At 37.2% G+C, this 27,778-nt stretch overlaps 4 protein-coding genes across 5 annotated transcripts in view; 2 read left to right on the plus strand and 2 right to left on the minus strand.

Moving 5' to 3' along the window:
• Positions 1–27,778, plus strand: part of LOC127665124 (uncharacterized) — a 565,077-nt gene that overhangs the window by 352,535 nt on the left and 184,764 nt on the right. The window lies entirely within an intron of this gene.
• The window catches only part of LOC127665123 (ankyrin repeat domain-containing protein 26-like), a 484,272-nt gene that overhangs the window by 290,623 nt on the left and 165,871 nt on the right, over positions 1–27,778 (plus strand). The gene's annotated exons all lie outside the window — the stretch shown is intronic.
• Positions 1–27,778, minus strand: part of LOC127665122 (ankyrin repeat domain-containing protein 26-like) — a 922,395-nt gene that overhangs the window by 73,087 nt on the left and 821,530 nt on the right. The gene's annotated exons all lie outside the window — the stretch shown is intronic.
• Positions 17,228–27,778, minus strand: part of LOC127665133 (ankyrin repeat domain-containing protein 26-like) — a 35,532-nt gene continuing 24,981 nt past the window's right edge. The window contains exon 7 of the mRNA XM_052157571.1: positions 17,228–17,907. Coding sequence (XP_052013531.1) covers positions 17,736–17,907 — 172 coding nt within the window. The 3' untranslated portion in view covers positions 17,228–17,735. The remainder of the gene's footprint in view (positions 17,908–27,778) is intronic.

Genomic DNA, 27,778 nt, shown 5'->3' on the forward strand with positions numbered 1-27,778 from the left:
TGAGCATTTGAAACCTCAGAGCTCACCCCAGTTACACAGTTCTAACCAGACCATACCTACTCCCACAAAGCTACAACTCCTAACAGTACCATAACCTGTTGACCAAGCTTTCAAACACATGAGCCTAAGAGGCCATTCCTATTCCAACCACCACAGCTGACCTCAGTGATGCAATGTAGCCTGAAATTGTAAATATTTAGGAAATGTAAGTGACTGATAAACAGGTATTTCTTCCTACTTTCAATTTCTTTTTTCTTCCTTCCATTCTTTCTTTTTTTCTTTTTTCTTTTTGAGTTTTATGTAGTCAAGGCTGTCCTTGAACTCACTGTGCACTGAGACTGCTCTTGATTTCCTCATGTTCTTGACTCCACCTCCTCGGTATTTGGACTACAGGAATGTTCCATCACCCTAGATTGTGGGTATGTATGTGTGCATGTGTGGGCATATGAGTGTACATGCTGTACAAGCATGTGTGAAGGTCAGAGTTGATCTTATTTTTTTCTATCTCCATCTACCTTTTGTGGCAAGGACTCTCACTGATCCTGGCCCACACAGACAGCCTAGTCGGCTAGTGAAATGCAGAGGTCCACCTGTCCCAATACACTCAGGTTTTACATTGATGAAAGGAATCTGAACTCAGGTCTTAATGGTTGAACAGCAGCCACTTTACCTTCTTCTCCCTTCCTCCTCTTTACAACCTTTGAAAGTCTAAATTTGCTTCTAAATATAAAGCATTTTAAAGATGAACTATACAGAACAAATAATAAGACAAATAACTTATCATTCAGGGGGTTGAGGCAAGATGATTAAAAATTCATTCCACATTGTCTCTTTAGTGGTAGGGGCACATGCATATACTACCACACCCAGCTTTATACTAGAAACTTGGAAGGTGTACGTAAAGGCCAGGAAGATGGCTCAGTGGGTGAATGCCAAGCTGACATGAGTTCAATCACCCACACTATCTTGTGGGAGATGGCCCTCAAATTGTCTCCTGGTTTCCAAGTGTACACTGTGCCATGAGTATGAACATATGCATTTAAAAATAAAAAAAAATAATGATAAAAGAGAAAGGTTCAATCTGGGCATTATAGCTGTAATTTCACCATTTAAAAATGATCCTTGTCCTTCTAATTTCAAAGATCCTATCTTCTAAGTAGAACTTCCAGGACAGACTTGGCTGAACATTTGAATTGAAAGGCAGCCTGGGATATATGAGACATTGTTTGAAATAATAAACATGTGGCCCTAGAACGTAGTATGGTGATATATGCCTATAATCTCGCCATTTGTATAATAGCTACAAGGATCATAACTTCAAGACCAGTCTGAACATATCAAGTTCAAGGGTAGCCTGAACAATAGAGTAAGATCATGCCTCAACAACCAAACCAAATAAAACAAAACTACCAAAACACCAAGGACTTGTTGAATATGCCTCAGAGATTGCAGTCACTTACACTGCAGCCTCCTGGGAAAAAGAGCATTTTGTCAGAGTATCCCTGTGCCAGGGAGCAGCTAAGATGTTTTTCTTATCTAGTTGAATCTAATAAAAAAAATTTGATATTCTTGAGTGTGCATTTTATAGCTTCTATAAACCAATAGTTGTTAGAGAATATGGGGTTCCAAGTGTAAAATGACCAATGTTTTTTTTTTAATATTTTTTATGCGATATAATTTATTTACATTTCAAATGATTTCCCCTTTTCTAGCCCCCCCACTCCCCGAAAGTCCCGTAAGCCCCCTTCTCTTCCCCTGTCCTCCCACTCGCCCCTTCCCACTTCCCCGTTTTGGTTTTGTCGAATACTGTTTCACTGAGTCTTTCCAGAACCAGGGGCCACTCCTCCTTTCTTCTTGTACCTCATTTGATGTGTGGATTATGTTTTGGGTATTCCAGTTTTCTAGGTTAATAACCACTTATTAGTGAGTGCATACCATGATTCACCTTTTGAGTCTGGGTTACCTCACTTAGTATGATGTTCTCTAGCTCCATCCATTTGCCTAAGAATTTCATGAATTCATAAAATGACCAATGTTATCCATCAACTAATGTATGAATGTTACCCTGTGCCGGTTAGTTTTTGTCAAAATTGCACAAGATAGAGTAATTTGGAGAAGAAAAAAGAAATGAGTTGAGTGTAGGTAAGGTTATGGGGCATTTTGATTGATTGATGTCACTGGGTATGAAGTCACTGCTGAATATATGTATATAATTGCATAATATTACGTACTATAATGCAAACTAATACAGAGTTCATAACCCAGTGAACGACAACCATCTGGAATCATTTGTTGTAATTCATATGATTTCAGCTATTGCTTTTAAAGTAGAAAGGGTCTTTATTGGGGTTTGGATAGCTAATATCCATGAAAGGATCATGCTCTTGAACTTTGTTCTTTAACAGGTGGCCCTGTTTTCTGCGGTTATAGAAAATCTGAAAAAAATACAGCCTAGCAGAAAGAAGTGGGTCATAGTGAACAGAGGGACTGATAACTGTGCGAAACCATCTTCAAATGTCTACTGCCATACTGACCATGAGCCTATCCTGCCTTGAGGAAAGAAAATAAAGAAAACCCTTGGGTTATACCCAACCATTATTGGTCCATTTCAGCTCTGACCTCAAGAGGAGCCAATGTGAGGTCTTTTACTTGCCTAGTTACAGCTTTGGCTGAAAATGTCTCCTATCCTTATAGTACAGTTGCTGTTGGTTAGTTGGTTGGTTAGTTGGTTGGTTGGCTGGTTGGAAAGTAAATTTGATTTCTAAGCTGGCAAGCCACCGGACTTAGATCTTTGTGAACTGTTGAATCTGAACACAGTAAGTTTTCTTCTGTATTCCTATGTTTCATTTTAGAGGGTTTTGTTTTCTGGATTTAAACTAAGTCTCCCTCTCTTCCTGTATTTTCTTGGTTTGATAATTGAATTTTTATTTTCTTTTTTAATTTAGATTTTTTTAATTCTATTTTATATTGTCATATTTTGTATGTCTTTATTCCTTTCACTAATTTTGAACAGTAGATTATAATAACTACACAACATGAACAATCTCACAGTGATATTTCCAGACATGTACATGAAGAACTTTTCACACATTCCCCTTGCCTGCTCCTTACAAGTACCTCAGTGTTTCTCTTTTCTGTCCAGACCCTTACTTTGCAAGTACAGGCCCAGTGGTATAAAGTCCTCTTATTTACAGGACTGATATGCCATATTGGATGGAATGGATACAGAAAATGTGGTATATATACATAATGGAGAACTATTCAGCCATTAGAAATAATGAATTCATACAATTCTTAGACAAATGGATGGAACTGGACAACATCATCCTAAGTGAGGTAACCCAGTCTCAAAAGAACACTCATGGTATGCACTCACTGATAAGCAGATATTAGCCTAGAAGCTTGGAATACCCACAAAACAATTCACATATCAAATGATGACCAAGAAGAAGGAAGAAGTGGCCCCTGGTCTGGAAAGGCTCAGTGCAGCAGTGTAGGGCAATACCATGATAGGGAAGTGGAAAGGGGTAGATTGGGGAACAGAAGGAAGGAAGAGGATTTATGGGACTTCCAGGGAGGGGGAATTGAGGAAAGGGGAAATCACTTGGAATGTAAATAAAGAATATCAAATAAAAAAAGAAATACAGGTAAACAGGTAGAAGTCCTTAAAGAATTACAGGAAAGCACAACCTCTAAAAATAGAGGGAGAAACAATTAAAAAAATCACAAAAGTAAACAACTCTGGACATAGAAAAAACATAGGAAATTGAACAAGAGTCATAGATGCAATCATTACCATAAGAATACAAGAGATAGAGGAAAGAATCTCAGATTCAGAAGACACCATAGAAAACATTGACAGCAAAGTCAAAGAAAATGCAAAATGTTAAAAGCTCCTAAGCAAAAACATCCAGGAAATTCAGGACACAATGCAAAGACCAAACCTAAGGATGAGAGGTATAGAAGAGAGTGAACATTTCCAGCTTAAAGGTCCAGTAAATATCTTCAACAAAATTATAGAAGAAAACTTCCCTAACCTAAAGAAATAGATGCCCATGAACATACAAGAAGACTACAGAACTCCAAATAGATTGGACCAGAACAGAAAATCCTCCTGTCACATAATAGTCAAAACACCAAATGCACTAAAAACAGAAAGAACATTAAAAGCATTAACAGAAAATGCCAAATAACATATAAAGGCAGACCACAATTACACCAGAGCTCTCAACAGAAACTATGAAAGCATAAAGATCCTGGACAGATGTCATACACACCCTAAGAGAATATAAATTCCCATCCAGGCTACTGTAACTAGCAAGACTCTCAATTACCATAGAGAGAAAGCAAGATAATCCACGATAAAACCAAATTTACACGATATCTTTCCACAAATCAAGCTCTACAAAGGATATTAGATGGAAAATGCCAACACAAGGAGAAAAACCCTAGAAAAAGCAAGAAGATAACCTTTCATAAAACCCAAAGGAAGATAGTCACACAAACATAATTCTGCCTCTAACAGCAAAAATAACAACAAGTAACAGTCACTTTTCCTTAACATCTATTAACATCAATGGACTCAATTCCCCCAATAAAACGACATAGACTAATAGACTGGATATGCAAACAGGACCCAACATTACAGGAAACTCAAGTCACTGACAAAGACAGACATTAACTCAGTGTAAAAGTTGGAAAACAATTGTCCAAGCAAATGGTTCCACGAAACAAGCTGGAGTAGCCATTCTAATATCGAATAAAATCGATTTTCAACCTAAAGATATCAGAAAAGGAAGGACACTTCATACTGATCAAAGGAAAAATCTATCAAGATAATCTCTCAATTCTGTACGTTTATGCTCCAAATGCAAGGGTAACCACATTCATAAAAGAAACTTTACTAAAGCTCAATGCACACATCACATTCCACACAACAATAGTGGGAGAATTCAACACCAGACTCTCAGCAATAGACAGATCATATAAACAGAAACTAAGCAGAGACACAGTGAAACTAACAAAACTTATGAACCAATGGTTCTAACAGATATCTGTATAACAATTCAAACTAAAGCAAAAGAATATACCTTCTCCTCAGCACCTCAAGCACCTTCTAGAAAATTGTCAATCTAATTGGTCACAAATCAGAACTCAACAGATTTGGGAAGATTGAAATAATCCTAGGCACCCTATCAGAACACCATGGACTAAGGCTGGTCTTAAATTCCAACAAAAACAAGGGAAATACACGTAAACATGGAAAAAGAACAATGCTCTACACAATGATAAATTGGTCAAGGAAGAAATAAAGAAAAAATGGAAAGAAATTTTAGAATTTAATGAAAATAAAGAAACATCATATGAAAACATAAGGGACACAAGGAAGCAGTGATAAAAGGAAAACTCATAGTTCCAAGTGCCTCCAAATAGAAACTGGAGAGAGCTTACACTAGCAGCTAGACGCACACCTGAAAGCACTAGAACATAAAGAAGCAAATACACCTAGGATGAGTAGATAAAAGAAAATAATCAAACCAAGGACTCAAATCAACCAAGTAGAATCAAAAAGAACTATACAAATAATCAACAAAACCAAGAGCTGGTTCCTTGAAAAAAATCAACAAGATAAACAAACCCTTTGCCAGACTAACATGAGGGCACAGAGAGAGTACCCAAATTAGTAAAATCAGAAATTAAGAGAAACATAGCAACAGCAACTGTGGAAATTCAAAAAATCATCAGTCCTTACTACAAAAGCTTGTAGTCTACAAAATTGGAAAATCTGGATGAAATGGAGAATTTTCTAGACATGTACAATGTGACAAAGCTAAACAGGATCAAATAAACCATCTAAACTGTCCCACAATCACTAAAGAATTACAAGCAGTCATTAAAAGTCTCCCCACCAACAAAAACCTCTGGAACAGATGGGTTTAGTCCAGAATTCTGTCAGACCATCAAAGAAGACCTAATACCAACACTTGTCAAACTATTCCACAAAATAGAAACAGTAGGAATGCTACCCAATTTGTTCTATGAAGCCACAATTATGCTTAAACTGAAACCATACAAAGACCAAAGAAATAGAACTTCATACCAATTTCCCTTATGAACATTGATACAATAATAATCAAAATTTCTTGCCAAATAAATCCAAGAAATCATCAAAACGATCATTCACCATGATGAATGGTTCATCCCAGGGATGCAGGGGTGGTTCAATATGCAGAAATCCATCAATGTAATCCACTATATAAACAAACTCAAAGAAAAAAAACCCACATGATCATTTCATTAGATATTGAGAAAGCATCTGACAAAAACCAACACCTGGTCATGATAAAAGTCTTGGAAAGATCAGAAATTCAAGGATCACTTCGAAATATAGTAAAAGCAAAAAATATACAGCAACCCAGTAGCCAAGATCAAATTACCTGGAGAGAAACTTGAAGCAATGCCACTGAAATCAGAAACTAGATAAGGCTGCCCACTTTCTCCCTATCTGTTCAATATAGTACTTGAAGTCCTAGCCAGAGCAATTAAACAACAAAAGGTGGTCAAAGGCATTCAAATTGCAAAGTAAGAAGTCAAAGTATCATTACTTACAGATGATATGATATACTTAAGTGATCCCAAAAATTGCAGCAGAGAGAGAACTCCTAAACCTGATAAACAACTTCATCAAAGGGACAGGATATAAAACTAACTCAAAGAAATCAGTAGCCTTCATATACTCAAAGGATAAACAGGCTGAGAAAGAAATTATGGAAATGACACACCTCATGAAAGTCATAAGAAATATAAAATATCTTGGGAGTGACTCTAACCAAGCAAGTGAAAGATCTGTATGACAAGAACTTCAAGTCTCTGAAGAGAGAAAGAAACCAAAGAAGATCTGAGAAGATGGAAAGATCTCCCATACTCTTGGATTGGCAGGATTAATATAGTAAAAATCAAATCTTGGTGAAAGCAATCTACAGATACGATCCCAATCAAAATTCCAACTCAATTCTTCATAGAGTTGGAAAGAGCAATTTGCAAATCACTTTGGAATAACAAAAACCCCAAGAAAGCAAAACTGTTCTCAGCAATAAAAGACCATAGGAGGAATCAGTCTCTGACCTCAAGATGTATTATAGAGCAATAGTGATAAAAGCTGCATGATATTGGTGCAGAGACAGGCATGTAGATCAATGGAATAAAATTGAAGACCCAGAAATGAACCCAAACAGCTATGGTCACTTAATCTCTACCAGAGAAGCTAAACCATCTAGTAGGAAAAAAGGCAGGATTTTCAACAAATGGTGCTAGTTCAATTATAAGTCAACACATAGAAGAATGAAAATTGATCCATTTTTATCTGCCTGTTCAAAGCTCAAGTTCAAGTGGATCACAGACCTCCAGATAAAATAGGATACACTGAATCTAATAGAAGAGAAAGTGGGGGAAAGCCTCGAACCATGGGCACAGGGGGAAATTCCCTGAACAGAAACATCAATGGCCTGTGCTCTAAGATCAAGAATTGACAAATGGGATCTCATAAAATTGCAAAGCTTCTGTAAGGCAAAGGACACTGTCAATAGGTCAATACAGCAACCACCAGATTGGGAAAAACATCTTTACCAATTCTACATCCTGTAGAGGGCTAATGTCCAATATATTCAAAGAACTCAAAAAGTTAGACTCCAGAGAATCAAATAATAGTATTAAAAATTGAGTACAGAGCTGAACAAATAATTTTCAACTGAGGAATATCTAATGGAGAGAAGCACCTAAATAAATGTTCAACATCCCTAATTATCAAGAAATGCAAATCAAAACAACCCTGAGATTCCACCTCAAACCAGTCAGAATGGCTAAAATGAAAAACTCATGTGACAACAGATGCTTGGGAGGATGTGGAGAAAGAGGGATACTCCTCCATTTCTGGTGGGTCATCTAACATATGAAGAAAACATTCATTTTCACAAGAGAACAGCACATGTATTGTAATTAGTAAAATAATTCTAAACAACCCTTTTCACAGTGAAAAGTCCTGTAGTTCTTCCTTAAACTCATTTTCAAGTTCTAAGTGTTTTAAATCATAAAACATTTTGAACCTGCAAATGTTTAAAAAAATTTGGTCAACTCAATGTCTTGCTCTCCAGCATAGAACACTGTTCTAGTCTGATTAAACCGACCTATGTACTGATGGAATAAATTTTTATAGGAAGTCCTTTTTTTCCTTTTGAATTTTATTTTCTGTGTTACAATATGGGTTTTGGTTATATTATATGCATATTTTATATACATGCTAGATATATTATAAATATTTATTGTATGAACCAATAAATAGATATTGGATAAAATTATAAAATTCTCCTGTGAATGAACTCATGTCTTAATCAGGACAGTTTTAAATTGTTGCTCGCTGAGTTTTACAGTCACTCTTAGAGTAGAGAATAAATACAGAGCACAAACTAAGATTCACCTAAGACAGCTAATGGTCTTTTCATGTTTCTATGTGGCAGGCCCTTTGCAAGGACACACTGAGTTATTATTCACAGAACCCTGAGATGGACATTAGTAATTACTCTTTCATAGTTGACACACAGAAAAGTTTTGTACTTTCTAAAATCACGGGCAGGGTCAGAACAGGGTTTGAACTAAGAATCCAGGAATGCCCTCATTCACAGTGTTTTACTGGGGCAAAATGCCACTAATGGGAATTTGTTGAAGGTAGAGCTTTATATTTTTGTTTTCATACTTTTACTTCAGTCTCCTGATCTGTAAGCTTTATGATGGGCACTGTAGCTTAGTCAAGAACTTTGATGGAGCATGGCTCAGCCAAGACGTGCTTCCTAAGGGCTTGTTCCAACAACTGTAATGGAGGACATTCCCACTTTCCAAAGACAATGAGGGCTGTCACTTGTTGGAAGATAGAGGCCTGTACTAATGCTCCCAAATATCTACATGTCAGCTGTGGGCCAGAGTTCTTTCACCAGTTTTATCTGTTTCACCGGTTCTCTCTCATGGCTGCTTCTGCAGGACAAAAGGCCATGAAGTTATAAAAGACAATTTTCTCCTGGATGCCCTCTCTGGCTGTACATGGCTCTTCCAAGGCCCAGGATCAAGCTGCCTGTGCCCCAGGGCCACTGACTTAGGGCCACCGACTCCTCTCAGCTTGGCTGCACAGCTGCCTAAGGCAGATAGTCCAGGCCTGAAGTGCTGGCCTTGTTCAAGGCCACTGGGCTGGGTGACACTGGTGGTGCAGCAGGGAGCTGATAGGCATGGGGATGAGGGGGTCCAGCTTTAGTCTGGATTATAATGGGGGTCAAATGCAAGAACAATCTGACCCTGTCAATAAGAACAAGAATGGGACTAGACATTTTATATAACTAGACTCAATAATAAATATTCATCTCATAACATTATTTGACAAACTAATAGGAATAAGTATGAAGCATTCAAAAAACATGGCGAATTAAGACTTCATTCAAAGAGTATGCCACATATTCTGTATTGGAGTGAAGAATGGAAAGTGCTTTACCAAATGTTTGCAACATTTCTGACAGAAGTGTTCCTCGGATGTTTTTCTTGAGAGATATGATGCAGAGGAAGTGGATATTTTAGCAAAACACATGACACTATAAAAATAGTGATTTCCTTAATCTCATATATGCCATGGGAAGGGATGCTTACATCAGGTGAGGAAGAGCACAGAAGTATAGACACTTAACTTGTAGGAGAGTTTTAAATTTTTGGCCCTCTAGAAGATGAACATGAATTGTGAAATTATGATAATGGCAAAGGACAGGAGACTGTCTCCCCAACAGAAAGCAAGTCATTGTAATCATTTATGGAAGTCCCAAAATTATGAATCACTAGGAAACACATCATATTTACTATTTTGTCCCCTCTTTCTAATGTAGAACCGAAAGGAGCCTACAGGGTTTTCTTTCCAATCTGATGGTTATAATATAGTGAAGATTTATTTGATGTATACATATTTATGACAATTGCAAGATTAAACAAGACTATGAATGCCACCCATCCTGTAACATTTCTTTAGTCTGTCTAATTAATTTATCTTCCCTTATAAGTATCCAGAATATCTTGTGAGGATTCAAGGAAATATCATTCTTCAAGTTTCACTTAATATCAAAATCACAACTCCTGATAACAAAGGACTTTGAATATTTTTAAGTGTTTCTTTGCCTTTCAAGATTCTTCTGTTGTAAATTCTCTGTTTATCTCTGTACCACATTTTTAATTAGGTTATTTGGGTTTTTGTAGATGAACTTGTTGAGTTCTTTATATATTTTAGATATTAGCCTCCAGAAGGAAGTACAGTTAGTGAAGAATTTTTCCCAACCTTACATTGCCTAGTTGTGCTAATGATGCCACCTTTTGTCTTACAGAATCTTTTCAGTTTCATGAGGTCCCATTTATCAATTGTTGATCTTAGATCCTGAGCCATTGGTGTTCTCTTCTGGAATTTTCCCCCTGTGCAAGTGAGTTTGAAACTCTTTTACAAGTTCTCTTCTATTAGACTCAGTGTATCTGGTTTGATATTGAGGAACACCATCCACTTGGACTTGAGCTTTTCTCAAGGTGATAGTATGGATATATATTTGGTCTCCTACATACAGAGCATCAGTTAGACCAGCACTGGTTATTGTAGATTCTTTCTTTGTTCCACTGTAATTTTTTTGTTTCTTTATCAAAAATCAAGTGTCCATAAGTCTATGACTTTTCTCCTGCATCTTCAATTTGATACCATTGATTTCTCTGTCCCTGTAACAATACCATGTGATTAATATCACTATTGGTTTTAGCAAAGTATAAAACAAAATGACCGTGAGTTCCTACCTCATTCCAATCAGAATGGTGAAGACCCACAACTCAAGTGACAGCACTTGCTGAGAAAGATGTGGAGAAAGAGGAACACTTGTCTGTTGCTGGTGGGATTGCAAACCGGCACAACTACTCTGGAATTCAATCTGTTGATTCCTCAGAAAATTGGAAATACTTCTACCTGATGACCCAGCTATACCACTTTTGGGAACATACACAAAGGACTCCCCACCACACCACTTGGACACGTACTGTACCATGTTCATAGCAGCCCTATTTGTAATAGCCTGAGGCTAGAAATAACACAGATTTCCCTCAACCAAAGAATGGATACAGAAAATGTGGCTCATTTACACATTGGAATTCTATTCAGTTAATAAAAATGATGACATTCATGAATTTGGCAGACAAATGAATGGAACTAGAAAATATGCTAATTAGGTAACTCAGACCCAAAAGAACATGCATGCTATCCATAGGTGGAAAGTACAGATTCAACCTACAGACATTAGGTTGTAACAAGCAGAAATGCCCAAATGAGGAGGCTTCGATCCCACATGGAAGCAGGAAGGAAATACTCACAGGAGGTAAAGGGAGGCAGGGATCAAGGTGGGGGTAAACATAAACAGGTATGCAAGAAGTGTCTGGAGAGAAGCCTAGAGGATCAAGGCAAGGAATGAAAATAAGGGGAGTGAGAGGTGTGAGGACCCTGTAGAAAGTTCCAGAGTTCCTGGAAGTTAGACATTCTCCACACTTATTGGGGGCACCTAACATTTGGGGAAAGGGAACTTGAAGAGTCTACCTCCAGGAGACAGACATAGACTCACATGGAGGGATAGGGTTACTAACCCACAGTTAAAATACCTGACCCAGACTTTTGCCTGTTTAAAAGAACATCAGGTACAAAAAATAGAGAAGAGACTGAAGGAAAGACAGTCGAATGACAAGCCCAACTTTGGATCCATATCATGGGAGGCCACCAAGGGCTGACTCTACTATGCTGTGATGTGCTTACAGAAAAGAGCCAGGTGTGGCTGTCCTCTGAGAGGCCCTACCAGCAGCTGACTGACACAGAAGGAGATACTTACACCCAACAATTGGGCTGATGTTGGGAACCCTAATTTTTTAATTAGTGAAGGATTGAAGAAGCTGGAAGGAAGAGCAACTTCACATGAAGATCACCATTCTCAACTAACCCAGAGCCCATGGAGCTACCAGAGCCTGGGCCACCAACCAGGAGCACAGAAAAGCTGGTCCAAGGGCCCTGACACATATGTAGCAGGGTCCTGCCTGGTCTAATATCAGTGGGAGATGATGTGCTGAAACCTTGATGGACTTGAGGCCCCAGGAAAAGGTGAGGCCTGGTGGGGGGAACCACCCTCTCTGAGGCAAGAGGGAGGAGGAATGGAATGAAGCATAAGAGGGGGACTGAGAGGGGGAAATTTCTAGAATGCAAATAAATAAAATTACATAGATTAAATAAATCGCAACTCCTCTAGTAATGTCGTTATGAATTTCCATAAATACCTTCACTAACAGATTGTATAAATTTTCCCACAGGTTGTTTTATTCTAATACATCAGGGTAGTGCCAAGAGATCTGCAATCTAAGAGGTGCTTGGTGATGGGGATGGTGATGCAATGATACTGTCATGTTGTGAGTCTCACTCAGCTCAGGCTTTGTTCAGATCAGAATACTACTGCTGTGTGTATGGGGAAAGCCAGTGGGGATTGGGGATGCATAAGAATAAAGTATGACACACACATATGAAAATGCTACAATGAAATCCATTTGGAGTAACCTAAAAAACTTAAAAATAAAGACTTCCCTTTCCATAGGTTTGTATGATCTTGCAGAACTTGCCTAGAACAGCTTCCCATAGTGTAGTTTCTTGACTTATGCCTTTTGCCTTTCTTTTTGGTAAATTCATATTTAACCAGCCACTGTCACAGAATCATATTGCTCATTTGGGTGGCCCAGATGGGCTATCATTACGGTGGCAATTGTCAGGGAAAATACAAAAGACCATAATTCTACAGCTGAGATAAACTCAATCTCTTATTTGTTTTCAAACTTCTGTTTTTGGAGATTTGTTCCTCAAAAACAAACTTAAAGACATAGCAGCATGTGTAGGAGACAACAGTGTCTAATAATACCAGTTACAAAAAGGTACCTGTGATAGAAACAAAGGGCATTTGGGGTGGAGCAGAGGAACTTTGGGCCCTTCTGCTCTACAAATAAAACATATTACTCTAGTCCCAGATTTCTCCACTATCTCCCAGACTTATCATTAAGAATTCAATCTCAAGGATCTCTCTCTCTGCAAGGCAACTGGAGGTCTTCCCTTTCCTCCCCTTGAAAACACTCTCTGCTGTGAGACAAGGATGGGGTGTGGCTACACTTGGGAACCCATGACTTCCAGATTTGCTTGTCCCCAGCCCTGTGCTGAATTGCGTGAGGTAAGCTATAGATAGGATACCTGGAGACAATATCATCCACTCACCTCCACACAACATTCTGAATTAGTCAACAAAGTTCCTTGTTTAACATGAAGAAGAGTGCTGGAGAAATGAGTCACCAGTTAAGAGCACTCACTCTTCTTCCAGAGGTCCTGAGTTCAGTTGCCAGAAACCAGGGACTGGCTCACCACCACCTGAAATGGAGATCCGATGCTCTCTTTTGATATGTCTGAAAACTGTGACAGTGCAAACCTATACATAAAATAAATAAATAAATAAATCTTTTAAAAACTAAAATTAAATGAAGGCAAACGAAAATAAGCTGGCCAAGGTGATAGAATTCACAGAGTAGCCATGGGAATACAGAGAACCAAGAATACAGAACTGATGATTTGCACCACTGTCCCACACAGTATGACTAGATCCCTATATAAAATGACAACACAAGCACGTTTTTGGATCATGTGTGTACATCATTTTTGGAAGAAAAGATGACTCACAACAGATTGCATAAATCCCAAAGATGTCTGCCTAAAATCTATGTACAAATTTGCAACAGCAAAACTATGACGTTTAAGGTTTTAGACCCACTCTCACTATACTAACTCAAAAAGAGAAACTCCAAGTGTCTTAGTGTAATATGTCCAATCAGAATAAACAGTATCCTGATATTTTCCAATTAAAATTGAGGCATTGTGTGACTGAGACACTCAAGTATTAGTTCCAGATGAGAAAAATATATGAAAGACTTTGTGAGAGACATAAAAAAATAAGTAAAATATGTCCATGAACTTCATAAAGTTTTTTTTTATTCGATATAATTTATTTACATTTCAAATGATTTCCCCTTTTCTAGCCCCCCCACTCCCCGAAAGTCCCGTAAGCCCCCTTCTCTTCCCCTGTCCTCCCATCCACCCCTTCCCACTTCTCCGTTCTGGTTTTGCTGAATACTGTTTCACTGAGTCTTTACAGAACCAGGGGCCACTCCTCCTTTCTTCTTGTACCTCATTTGATGTGTGGATTATGTTTTGGGTATTCCAGTTTTCTAGGTTAATATCCACTTATTAGCTCGAAGTGCTCTACTATTAGCCTAAGCCATAGATGGCTGGAGAAAGGAATGTCTCACCAACAGCTTATCTAACATATGCTCCATGATGATTGACTATGTGGTTTATATATGAGATAAAAGAAAGCAAAGCAAGCAGGTATGAGGCACTGGCCTGAGGCAACAAACAGTCCCATGCAAGTGTGCCCTTAGGGCCCAAGAACTAGAATAGTAATTAGACTTAGAATTCAGAATAGACAGGTGCTCCACTGGCAATGCACCTGGCCAGCTGTTGGTTCATAAGTAAATTAAATCAACATTTTGTTCAAAGTCAGTATTACCTTATGAAACAACTTATAGTTTTCTGGCTATTGTGTGTTTGACATATTTGAACGAAATATTTAGAGTAATAGTTGACAAACTGAACAGATATTTGAAAAGCACAGAATTAAAGAAATTATTTTGATTTTAAAAAATGCTTGGTGTATAACAACAATCCCAAATCCCAAAGCATGATCAGAAGACTGATACTGAAAGACAGTGGATTTGAGAATACACTGAACAAGGTCCTTGGTCAAAAGCAAACAAATGTATCAATGTAGACATGAATGTTTTGCAAGGATGTGAGTCATGCAGTTGTGGGGGACCTATGAGGTCCTGAGTCTGGTTATAGGCTCTAGCACAAAAGGGTACTTGTTGATTGTCACAGCAATTTAAGTTATGCCTATTTGAAGTACTACTTGATCAAAACATGAAGTGAGCCAACTTTACCTTTGATGAAACTGTAGAACATTTTTAAGACTTGATCTCAGAGAAGGTAGGGTAACTCAGGAGTGGAGATTGTTTAAATTTTGCAGGAATCCACATATTTCATTCCAGAAAAAAAGGAAAAAATAACTCTAGTTATTAAAAAGAATTCTACATGGTAAATATAAATATAACTTACAATATTAGCCATAAAATTTATGAACTAGCTAAGGATAATTTTATTATTTATCTACAAACTCTAAAAATAACAAATACAGAATAAGCTTTGCGACATAGAATTGAGTGTGTAATCCAGAATTTGAAATTTGCAAGTGAACATGAGTGTTATAGCCAATGATCACAGCACAGACACTAAGACTCTATCCTCCATGTCAGTAACCAAAGCCATGAGATTTAATGGTTTGGGAAAGCTCACTTAATAAAGGTGAAAAGGAAATCTGGATGTAGAGCTCTAAACTTTGATAAAAATTTCTCCTTAGATTTAGACAAAATTCAAAGAGACATTGACCATAAAAACATTCAAAGAGACACACTAATGGCCAGAGATAATAAACTCAGTACTAGTTCCAGGTATACCATATCTTATCTGACCTTTGCATCATTTGCTATAAATTTAGACAGCTAGATGCTGTACGTTACTATAATATTTGCATTGCTAGCTGAAATAGCCACATCCACAGAATTTTAGGACCTGTGTTACTGCGTTCTTGCTTAACCCTAAGATTTTGATGAACAACATCTCAGTATCTTATGCAGGCCATGCAGCAGAGGTCACATTATGGAGTTGTGTCTTGCACATGGACAGAAGGACATTTTCAATCTTCCTTATGAAGTCCAGCGTGATCTAACTAATCCAAGAAAACTGCAAGTGCCACAGACCTCCTTTGTCCTTGAAAATATTAAGAGCATTATCCCTTCAAAATAGCTTGGATCCCATCTTTGCTTATATCAGAATTCATCATGCTCCTATAAAAGGATACATTACCTGAATTTTACAGTAATGACTGATGAGAATTGTCTGTATTGTGACATATTTAGCAATTTCACATTCATTCAAGGGTTGTTTGAGTGGACCAACTTTATGCCTTGGAAATGCTTAGACCTGCCTTCAAAACATGAAAACGTTCTGATGAAAACTCAGCTAGTTGTCTTTTTTTAAAGTACAAAATAATGTAAGTAATACATTTAAAGATGTAATTTCAGTGTAATGCTGTCCTAGACACCTTTTGATTACCCCTGTGTGTTTTACATTTTATACATAAAGCCAATAAAAATATGAAGCAAAGGGCTTCTATCTACACAAATATAATCTGCTGTATCATGTTTCTTCAGAGTTTGTTTGAGGCTAGCCTGGTCTACAGAGTGAGTTCCAGAACAGCCAGGGCTGCACAGAGAAATCCTGCCTCAAAAAACAAAACAAAGCAAAAAAAGAGGTTGTTGAAATGAACATTTTAATAGTAGCGATACACACTGAAAATAAAACTGCAACAGATTTACAATTCTTATAATTGCACTGTTTTATTTCTGTATGTAATTCCACCATCTCAACAATTATATGTATCAACATGAATATTATCTCTATTCACTGTGTCTTTGCAATTAAACTATAACAGAACATACTTACTGGGTGCTGCTAAAAGCCATGATAGTTTTAGGGAAATTTCAAATAAGAAATTTTTCAAATAAATGGGATGGAGAGAAATTAATATTATTAGTGGATAATATGAAAAGTTTCTGCTGCTTTCCAGAAAGACTTTTTCACTTAAAATATTTTCTGAGTTACATTTTGGAACCCTTTTACTAAAGGATAATTAAGCAAGATTACCGATATATATGCTTTCTTATATATAAAAATATTTAAAACACTTAACAATGGATGAGTTTTGTGTGTTTCTTGTGATTTTTCCTGGATGTTAAGGTCTTGGGGTGATGTATTGTTGGTTTATCATTTTGCTTTGTTTAAATTTGGTATGTTTGTACATCCGTTGGACCATTTGTTTTCTAAAGAGAGAAAATATGGATTTGCCTATGTCAGAGGAGCGGAGGAATTCTTAAAATCAACTATGCACATGCGGTTAAGAGTTTAACTTTCATTCTTTAAGTGAAAATGGTGGATATTGACCCAAAAAATTGTTTATAAAACCACTAAATACTTAAGTCCCAGATAAAACAGTGTCACCTAAAAGGTAAAAAACGGATGTAATTGGAATATACCTTAAGTTATTTTAATGTGCATGCCACACCTCCTCTGTTATAGCCAGAGGACAACACTAAAGAGGTTCACTCCTCATACTACATGGGGTCCAGGGAATGAACATTGTGGTCAAATGGTGGCAAGAACCTCTACCCACTGTGTCTTGTCAACAAACATTCAGGTTTTGTTGGAAATCTCATTCAAGTTCCAACTGGAAAGAAATTTAAAATATTCCAAATTTGTTCTAGTTACTGACTCAGGTTAACAAAGGAGCATATCTGAAAAATGAGAATTTTGTGTCTGCTATCCAATTCAGTGGTTCATCAAACTTAAAATACAATACTATCAGAAACCTGAAACACTTAGAGAGGCAAAAGCATAACTAACCTTATTAAGCTATCCCACCAAGCTCTCCTTCTTGAATGTGGACTTAAATCGTGGCCCCTATGCTGTTGAACCCAAAGATATTCTGAAGACTGCTGTCACTGGTTCCCTCTGAGACAGATCTGTGGTGAGTGTGGATGTGTGACAGCCTGTTCATCCTTCTCTCAGAGGCAAGCCTGGACTTGGTGTTCTGTAACTCCACAATACTGCTGTAAATACTACGGAGGAAAACATTTCATGTCACATACTTTTCCTAAATGACTCCCAAAATTGTATTTTGACAATTGCTGTAAGAAGAAATGTGATTTCTGTTTAAACATTCTTTTACCAGTCAAAATATTTCAGAGAATGACTACTATAATAATTGAAAGTTTAAATTACTATAATTACTTCAGACAATTCAAAGGTGATTTGTTTTTCCCAGGAGGCATATACTTTTATTATATATTGGCATAATATTGAATGATTAATTTTGGTGTTCATAGATGTACAGAAAAGTTTAGAAAACTTAACATGATTATTCCATTTATCACTTTTTTTTGGTTTTTTGAGACAGGGTTTCTCTGCATAGCCCTGGATGTCCTGGAACTCACTCTGTAGACCAGGCTGGCCTCAAACTCAGAAATCTACCTGCCTCTGCCTCTCAGAGTGCTGGGATTAAGGGAGTGTGCCACCACCACCTGGCGATTATTCAATTTATAATTTAAGTGTATAACAATGATATATGATACATAATTTTATTTTTTTATTAAAAAGCATTACAATATGATCATAATTTTCACCTCTGTCAAATTCTCCAAGGTTTTACCCCCTCCCTACAAACCCAACTCCATGCCTTTTCTTTGTATTTCTTTGTGACTGGCAAGAAGCAAAAGAGACTAAGAAGCACACACACACACATATTCACAAAATCAGAAATCAAAAAATACAGGCAAAAATCAATAAGACAAAAAATGTCTAAACAGCCTGAGCAGCCTCATATTCCAGCTGGACCTCCACTCTCCTTCTCCCTGTCTGTCCACCTTTTTCTGCTGAGCCTGAAACACACAGGTAAGCTTCCAGTCCCCAACCCATCTTCCCTGCTTTCTGAGTCCTCTGGAGCAAGCCCAGCTGCTCTGAGCAGCCAGATGTCCCAGGGGAACCTCCATTCTCCCCCTATTCTCTCTTTCAACCTTCAATAGGTCTGCAGCTACTTAACCACAGAGACCTTCAGATCTATTACCACACAATCTAAGGATATCGATCAGAGGCCTGCCAAAGGAGGACCATTGTATTTAAGATCCCCCCCGCCATACCTACTATAAAAGATACATCAAAGGACCAAAGTCATACAGATGGAAACACGTCCTAAAAAGAACATAATTTAAAAAGTCAGGCCGATATGACACCTTCGGAGCACAGATAAGCTTCTAGAGCAAGCCCAGGATATCTTATTACAACTTAAGCACAAGAAAATGGCCTTTCATTCAGTCTTATAGAAATGATACAGGACTTTAAAGAGGAAATGAATAAATCCTGTGAAGAAATACAGGACATAAGCCCAACAGGTAGAGGTCTTTAAAGTGGAAACAAATAAATCCTTTAAAAATATACAGAGTAATACAAATAAACAGGTGAAAGAAATAAATAAAACCATGAAAGACCAGGAAGTCGAAATAGGAGCAATAAAGAAAACACCAACTGATGGAATCCTGGAGTTGGAAAACCTGGGGAAGAGAATAGGAACAATGGATGCAAGCATAACTAAAAGAATACAGGAGATGGAAGAAAGAATCTCAGGCATAGAAGCTACAATACAAGAAATAAATCTGTCAAAAAATGGTAAATCTAAAAAGTTCCTGACACAAAATATCCTGGAAATCTGTGATATCATTAAATGACCTAACTTAAGAATAATTGGAATAGAAGAAGAAGAAGAGTCTCACCTTCAAGGCCCTGAAAATATTCTGAACAAAATAACAAAACACTTTCTCAACCTAAAGAAGGAGAAACAACCTATAAAGCAAACCTATAGAACACCAAATAGACTGGACCAGAAATGAACATCCTACCAACACAGAATAATCAAAACAGAAAATTTATTGAAAAAAAAAGAATACTAAATTTCCCAAGGTAAAGAGGTCAGATAATATACAGAAGCATACCTATTATATTCACACAAGACTTCTCAACAGAAATTCTAAAAGCAGTGGAAGGGCACGGTGACATATCTTGCAATGTCACAAATACTCCTACCTAGACTTTTCTACTCAGCAAACCTCTCAATCACTATAGACAGAGGAAAAAGATGTTTGCAGGCAAATACAAATTGAAACTATATTTATCTACGAATTCAGTCCTACAAAAAAATACAAGAAGAAAAATTTTCACGCAAGAACGATACCTACAATCAAGAACACACAGAGAAAATAAATAATTACAAGCCAGCAAATAAAAGAAAATCCCAACAACTGGTCATTAATTCCTCTCAATATCAATGGAAGAATTTCCTCAATAGCTAAAAAAAGCTTTAAAAAGTGATGCAAAATAGGATCCATCAGGAAATACAAAAATCATGGAAAGAAATCCAGGAGAATACAAAAGCCAACAAGGAGGAAATGCAAAAAACACTTAAAGAAATACAGGAGAACTTTGGTCAACAGGCTGAGGTCATGAAAGACAAAACACAAAAATCTCTTAAAGAAATACAGGAGAACTTTGGTCAACAGGCTGAGGTCATGAAAAAGGAAACACAAAAATCTCTTAAAGAATTACAGGAAAACACAAACATGCAAGTGAAGGAGCTAAGCAAAACCATCCAGGATCTAAAATCAGAAGTAGAAACAACTAAGAAAACTCAAAGGGATACAACTTTGGAGATAGAAAGCCTTGGGAAGAAATCAGGGGACAGAGATGCAAATATCAACAACAGAATACAAGAGATAGAAGAACGAATCTCAGATGCTGAAGATTCCATAGAAACCATGGACTCAACAGTTAAAGAAAATGCAAAATGCAAAAAGCTTGTAACCCAAAATATCCAGGAAATCCAGGACACAATGAGAAGACCAAACCTAAGGATTATAGGCATAGATGAGAGTGAAGATTTACAACTTAAAGGGCCAGCAAATATCTTCAATAAAATTATGGAAGAAAACTTCCCTAACCTAAAGAGAGAGATGCCCATGAATATACAAGAAGCCTACAGAACTCCAAACAGACTGGACCAGAACAGAAATACTTCCCGTCACATAATAATCAAAACACCAAATGTTCTAAACAAAGAAAGAATACTAAAGGCAGTAAGAGAAAAAGGCCAAGTAACATATAAAGGAAGACCTATCAGAATCACAGCAGACTTTTCACCTGAGACTATGAAGGCTAGAAGGTCCTGGGCAGATCTCATGCAGACTCTAAGAGAACACAAATGCCAACCAAAACTACTATATCCAGCAAAACTCTCAATCACCATAGATGGAGAAACTAAGATATTTCATGACAAAACCAAGTTTACCCAATATCTATCCACAAACCCGGCCCTAAAAAGGATAATAGGAGGACAACACCAATACAAGGAGGGAAACTTCACCCTGGAAGAAGCAAGATAGTAACCTTTCATCAAACCCAAAAGAAGTTAAGCATTCAAATTTAAAAAATAACGTCAAAAATGATAGGAAGTAACAATCACTATTCCTTAATATCTCTTAACATCAATGGACTTAATGCCCCAATAAAAAGACACAGACTAACTGACTGGATAAGTAAACAAGACCCTACATTTTGCTGCTTACAGGAAACACACCTCAGGGTCAAAGACAAACACTACCTCAGAGTAAAAAGGCTGGAAGACAATTTTACAAGCAAATGGTCTCAGGAAACAAGCTGGAGTAGCAATTTTAATATCAGATAAAATTGACTTTCAACCCAAAGTCATCAAAAGGGACCCTGAGGGACACTTCTTGCTGGTCAAAGGAAAAATACAAAAAGAAGAACTGTCAATCCTGAACATCTATGCCCCAAATGCAAGGGCACCCTCTTTCGTAAAAGAAACTTTATTAAAACTAAAAGCACACATTGCACCTAACACAATAATTGTGGGTGACTTCAACACTGCACTTTCCTCAATGGACCAATCAGGAAAACAAAAACTAAACAGGGACACAATGAAACTAATTGAAGCTTTGGACCAATTAGATTTAACATATATATATATATAGAACATTCTATCCTAAAACAAAAGAATATACCTTTTTCTCAGCACCTCATGGTACCTTCTCCAAAATCGACCATATAATTGGTCACAAGACAGACCTCAACAAATATAAGAAGATAGAACTAATCCCATGCCTCCTATCTGATCACTATGGAGTCAAAGTGGTCTTCAATAGCAACAGAAACAACAGAAAACCCACATAAACGTGGAAACTGAACAATACTCTACTCAATGATACCTTGGTCAAGGAAGAAATAAAGAAAGAAATTAAAGACTTTTTAGAGCACAATGAAAATGAAAACACAACATACCCAAATCTATGGGACACAATGAAAGCAGTGCTAAGAGGAAAACTCATAGCCCTGAGTGCCTCCAAAAAGAAAATGGAGAGAGCATACATTACCAGCTTAATGACACACCTGAAAGCCCTAGAACAAAAAGAAGCTATTTCGCCCAGGAGGAGTAGAAGGCAGGAAATCATCAAACTCAGGGTCGAAATCAATCAAGTAGAAACAAAGAGAACCATACAAAAAATCAACAAAACCAGGAGCTGGTTCTTTGAGAAAATCAACAAGATAGATAAACCCTTAGCCAGACTGACCAAAGGGCACAGAGAAAGTATCCAAATTAACAAACTTAGAAATGAAAAGGGAGATATAACAACGGAAACGGAGGAAATCCAAAAAATCATCAGATCCTACTACAAGAGCCTGTACTCAACACAACTGGAGAATCTGGAGGAAATGGACAATTTCCTTGACAGATACCAAATACCAAAATTAAATCAGGACCAAATAGACCATCTAAACAGTCCCATAATGCCTAAAGAAATAGAAGGAGTCATAGAAAGTCTTCCAACCAAAAAAAGCACAGGACCAGATGGCTTCAGTGCAGAATTCTACCAGACCTTCAAAGAAGAGTTAACACCAATACTCTTCAAACTATTCCACAAAATAGAAACAGAAGGAACACTACCCAATTCCTTCTACGAAGCCACAATTACGCTGATACCAAAGCCACAAAAAGATCCAACAAAGAAAGAGAACTTCAGGCCAATTTCCCTTATGAACATCGATGCAAAAATACTCAATAAAATTCTTGCCAACCGAATCCAAGAACACATCAAAACGATCATCCACCATGATCAAGTAGGCTTTATCCCGGGAATGCAGGGTTGGTTCAATATACGGAAATCCATCAATACAATCCACTACATAAACAAACTCAAAGAACAAAACCACATGGTCATTTCATTGGATGCTGAAAAAGCATTTGACAAAATTCAGCATCCCTTCATGCTTAAAGTCTTGGAGAGAACAGGAATTCAAGGCCCAGACCTAAACATAGTAAAAGCAATATACAGCAAACCGGTAGCCAGCATCAAACTAAATGGAGAGAAACTTGAAGCAATCCCACTGAAATCAGGGACCAGACAAGGCTGCCCCCTTTCTCCTTATCTTTTCAATATTGTACTTGAGGTACTAGCTCGGGCAATTCGACAACATAAGGAGGTCAAAGGGATACAAATTGGAAAGGAAGAAGTCAAACTAGCATTATTTGCAGACGACATGATCGTCTACCTAAGTGACCCAAAGAACTCCACTAGAGAGCTCCTACAACTGATAAACAACTTCAGCAAAGTGGCAGGTTATAAAATCAACTCAAGCAAATCAGTGGCCTTCCTATACTCAAAGGTTAAGCAGGCTAAGAAAGAAATTAGGGAAATGACCCCCTTCACAATAGCCACAAACAGTATAAAGTATCTTGGGGTGACTCTTACCAAACATGTGAAAGATCTGTATGACAAGAACTTCAAGACTCTGAAGAAGGAAATGGAAGAAGATCTCAAAAAAAGGGAAAACCTCCCATGCTCATGGATCGGTAGAATTAATATAGTTAAAATGGCCATTTTACCTAAAGCACTATACAGATTCAATGCAATACCCATCAAAATCCCAACTCAATTCTTCACAGAGTTAGAAAGAGCAATTATCAAATTCATCTGGAACAACAAAAAACCCAGGATAGCTAAAACTATTCTCAACAACAAAAGAAAATCTGGGGGAATCAGTATCCCTGACCTCAAGCAATACTACAGAGCAATAGTGTTAAAAACTGCATGGTATTGGTACAGTGACAGGCAGGAGGATCAATGGAACAGGATTGAAGATCCAGAAATGAACCCACACACCTAAGGCCACTTGATCCTCGACAAAGAGGCTGAAAACATCCAATGGAAAAAAGATAGCCTTTTCAACAAATGGTGCTGGTTCAACTGGAGGTCAGCATGCAGAAGAATGCGAATTGATCCATCCTTGTCTCCTTGTACTAAGCTCAAATCCAAATGGATCAAGGACCTCCACATAAAGCCAGACACTCTGAAGCTAATAGAAAAGAAACTGGGGAAGACCCTTGAGGACATCGGAACAGGGAGAAAGTTTCTGAACAGAACACCAATAGCGTATGCTCTAAGAGCAAGAATTGACAAATGGGACCTCATAAAATTACAAAGTTTCTGTAAGGCAAAGGACACCATCAAGAGGACAAATCGGCAACCAACAAATTGGGAAAAGATCTTCACCAATCCTACATCAGATAGAGGGCTAATATCCAATATATGTAAAGAACTCAAGAAGTTAGACTCCAGAAAACCAAACAACCCTATTAAAAAATGGAGTACAGAGTTAAACAAAGAATTCTCACCTGAAGAACTTGGATGGCGGAGAAGCATCTTAAAAAATGCTCAACTTCATTAGTCATTAGGGAAATGCAAATCAAAACAACCCTAAGATTTCATCTTACACCAGTCAGAATGGCTAAGTTTAAAAATTCAGGAGACAGCAGGTGTTGGAGAGGGTGTGGAGAAAGAGGAACACTCCTCCACTGCTGGTGGGGTTGCAAATTGGTACAACCACTCTGGAAATCAGTCTGGCAGTTCCTCCGAAAACTGGGCACCTCACTTCCAGAAGATCCTGCTATACCACTCCTGGGCATATACCCAGAAGACGCCCCACCATGTAATAAGGAAACATGTTCTACTATGTTCATAGCAGCCCTATTTATAATTGCCAGATGCTGGAAAGAACCCAGGTATCCCTCAACAGAAGAGTGGATGCAAAAAATGTGGTATATCTACACAATGGAGTACTATTCAGCTATTAGAAACAATGAATTCATGAAATTCTTAGGCAAATGGATGGAGCTAGAGAATATCATACTAAGTGAGGTAACCCAGACTCAAAAGGTGAATCATGGTATGCATTCACTATTAAGTGGATATTAACCTAGAAAACTGGAATACCCAAAACATAATCCACACATCAAATGAGGTACAAGAAGAAAGGAGGAGTGGCCCCTGGTTCTGGAAAGACTCAGTGAAACAGTACTCAGCAAAACCAGAACGGGGAAGTGGGAAGGGGTGGGTGGGAGGACAGGGGAAAAGAAGGGGGCTTATGGGACTTTCGGGGAGTCGGGGGGGCTAGAAAAGGGGAAGTCATTTGAAATGTAAATAAATTATATTGAATAAAAAAAATAATAAAGCTGCTATGAACAAAAAAAAATAGGATCCATCACTATGTTGCATACAATAAACTAATCTCAGCAATAAAGGCAAACATTATCTCAGGGTAAAGGGCTGGAACAAAGTTTTCCAAGCAAACATACCTAAAAAGAGTACTGGAGCATTAATTATAATATGAAGTAAAATAGACTCCCAACCAAAATTAATTGAAGAGACAAAGAAGGACACTTTACACTAATGAAAGAAATAAAAATCTACCAAGAAGATATATCACTTCTGAACAGCTATGCCCCAAACACATGAGTACATACATGTATAAAACAAACACTGCTGAAGCTTAAATATCACATCAAACCCCACACATTAATAGTGGGAGACTTCAAAACCCCAATCTCAGGTATGGAAAGGTCACCAAGACAGAAATTAGACACAGAAATCATGAAATTAACAGATGATACAGGAAACAACTGAATCTAACAGCCATCTACAGAACCTTTCTCCAAAACACAAAAGGATATATTTTAATCCCAGCACTTCACAGAACCTTCTCCAAAACTGATAATATAATCAAGCAGAAAGCAAGCCTCAACAGATTCAAGAAGATTGAACTAAACACTTGAAACTTATGAGCTCCCCATAAATATTCATGGAAAGAGAAGAACTCTCTACCCAACAATCACTTTGTCAGGGAAGAAAAAGAAAGAAAATTAAAGACTTTCCAGAATTCAGTAAAAATAGAGGCACAACATATCCAATCATATAGGGCAAAATGAGGGTAGTGCTAAGAGGAAAGCCCATAATACTAAATGCCTTCATTAAAAAAATGTAGACATCACATACTAATATCTTAATAGCACACTTGAAAGATGGAGAAAAAAAGGAAGCAAACACACCAAAGTGGTGTAGATGGCAGGAAATAGTCAAACTCCATGTTGAAATAAATGAATTTGAAACAAAGAGAATAATACAATGATCCATCAAAAATTATATCTGGCTTGTTGAGAATATCAGCAAAATAACAAATCCTTATCTGAAGTATTTAAAGGCAGAGAGACAGTAACAAAATTTAAAAAAATCAGTGGTAAAAAATAAATACATAACAGAAACTGAGGAAATTCAAACAATCATAAGCTCCTGCTTAAACACCTGTACTACACAAAATTAAAATCTAAACTAAGTGGCTGATTGCCCAGACAAATACCACTTAGGGCTTAAATAAAGATCACGTTAACTATCTAAATAATCCTATGAAAATTAAGGAAATAGAAGCATTCTTCAAGAGTCTCCCAAAACAAACAAAGAAATGGGATGAAATGATGATTTTTATGCATAATTACAGCTGATTTTCAAGGCATAGCTAACCCCAATACTCCTCAAACAGTCCACAAAAGAGAAGCAAAAGGAACACTGTCAAACTTATTCTATGAGGCCACAGTCAGCCTGATACCTAAACCACATAGACTCAACAAAGCAAAAGGACTTCAAACCCGTTTCTATTATGAATATTGGTGAAAAAATCCTCTATATATTACTTCTAAATTTAACTGAGGAATACATCACAAACATCACCCATTATGATCAAATAGGCTTTATCCCAAAGATGCAGGAAGGGTTTACTAAATGAAAATCCATCGAGTTAAACCACAATATAAAGAAACTGGGAAAAATGGCATGATAATCTCATCAGATGCTGAAAAAGTCTTTGACAAAATACAACACTCCTTCATTTTAAAAGTATTGGGAATATCAGAGATACATGACACATACCTAAACATTCTCAAAGAAATATACAACAACCCAGTAGCCAACATCAGGATACAAGGAGAGAAACTTAAAGCAATTCGATGAAAGTCAGGAACATGAAAAAGCTGCTCACTCTTTCCTTACCAATTCAATACAGTGCTTGAAGTTCAAGTCATACCAATAAAACAGTAAAAGGAGATCAAGGTGATTAAAATTAGAAAAGAAAAAGTCAAAGTATTCTTATTACTGGAAAATATGATTCTATACATAACTGACCCCCCAAATTCTACCAGAGAACATCACCTGTTGATAAACAACTTCAGAAAATTAGATGGATACAAAATAAACTGAAAGCAATTAGTAGTCTTCCTTTACAAAATGAATAAATGGGCCAAGAAAAAATTAAGAAAAACACCCTTTGTGATAACCACAAAAATATAAAATATCTTAGTGTAACTCTCTAATGAAGCAACTTAAAGATCAGTATGGCAAGAAATTAAAGTGCCTGTAGAAAGAAATTTATGAAGGTATCAGGAGATAAAAGAATCTCCCATGCTCATGGATAGGTAGCTTTAATTTTGTGAAAATGGATATTTTACCAAGCAGTCTTCAGGTTCAATGCAATTCTCATCAA

This window comes from Apodemus sylvaticus, chromosome 14 (assembly GCF_947179515.1).
Source record: "Apodemus sylvaticus chromosome 14, mApoSyl1.1, whole genome shotgun sequence".
Taxonomy (NCBI): Eukaryota; Metazoa; Chordata; class Mammalia; order Rodentia; family Muridae; genus Apodemus; species Apodemus sylvaticus.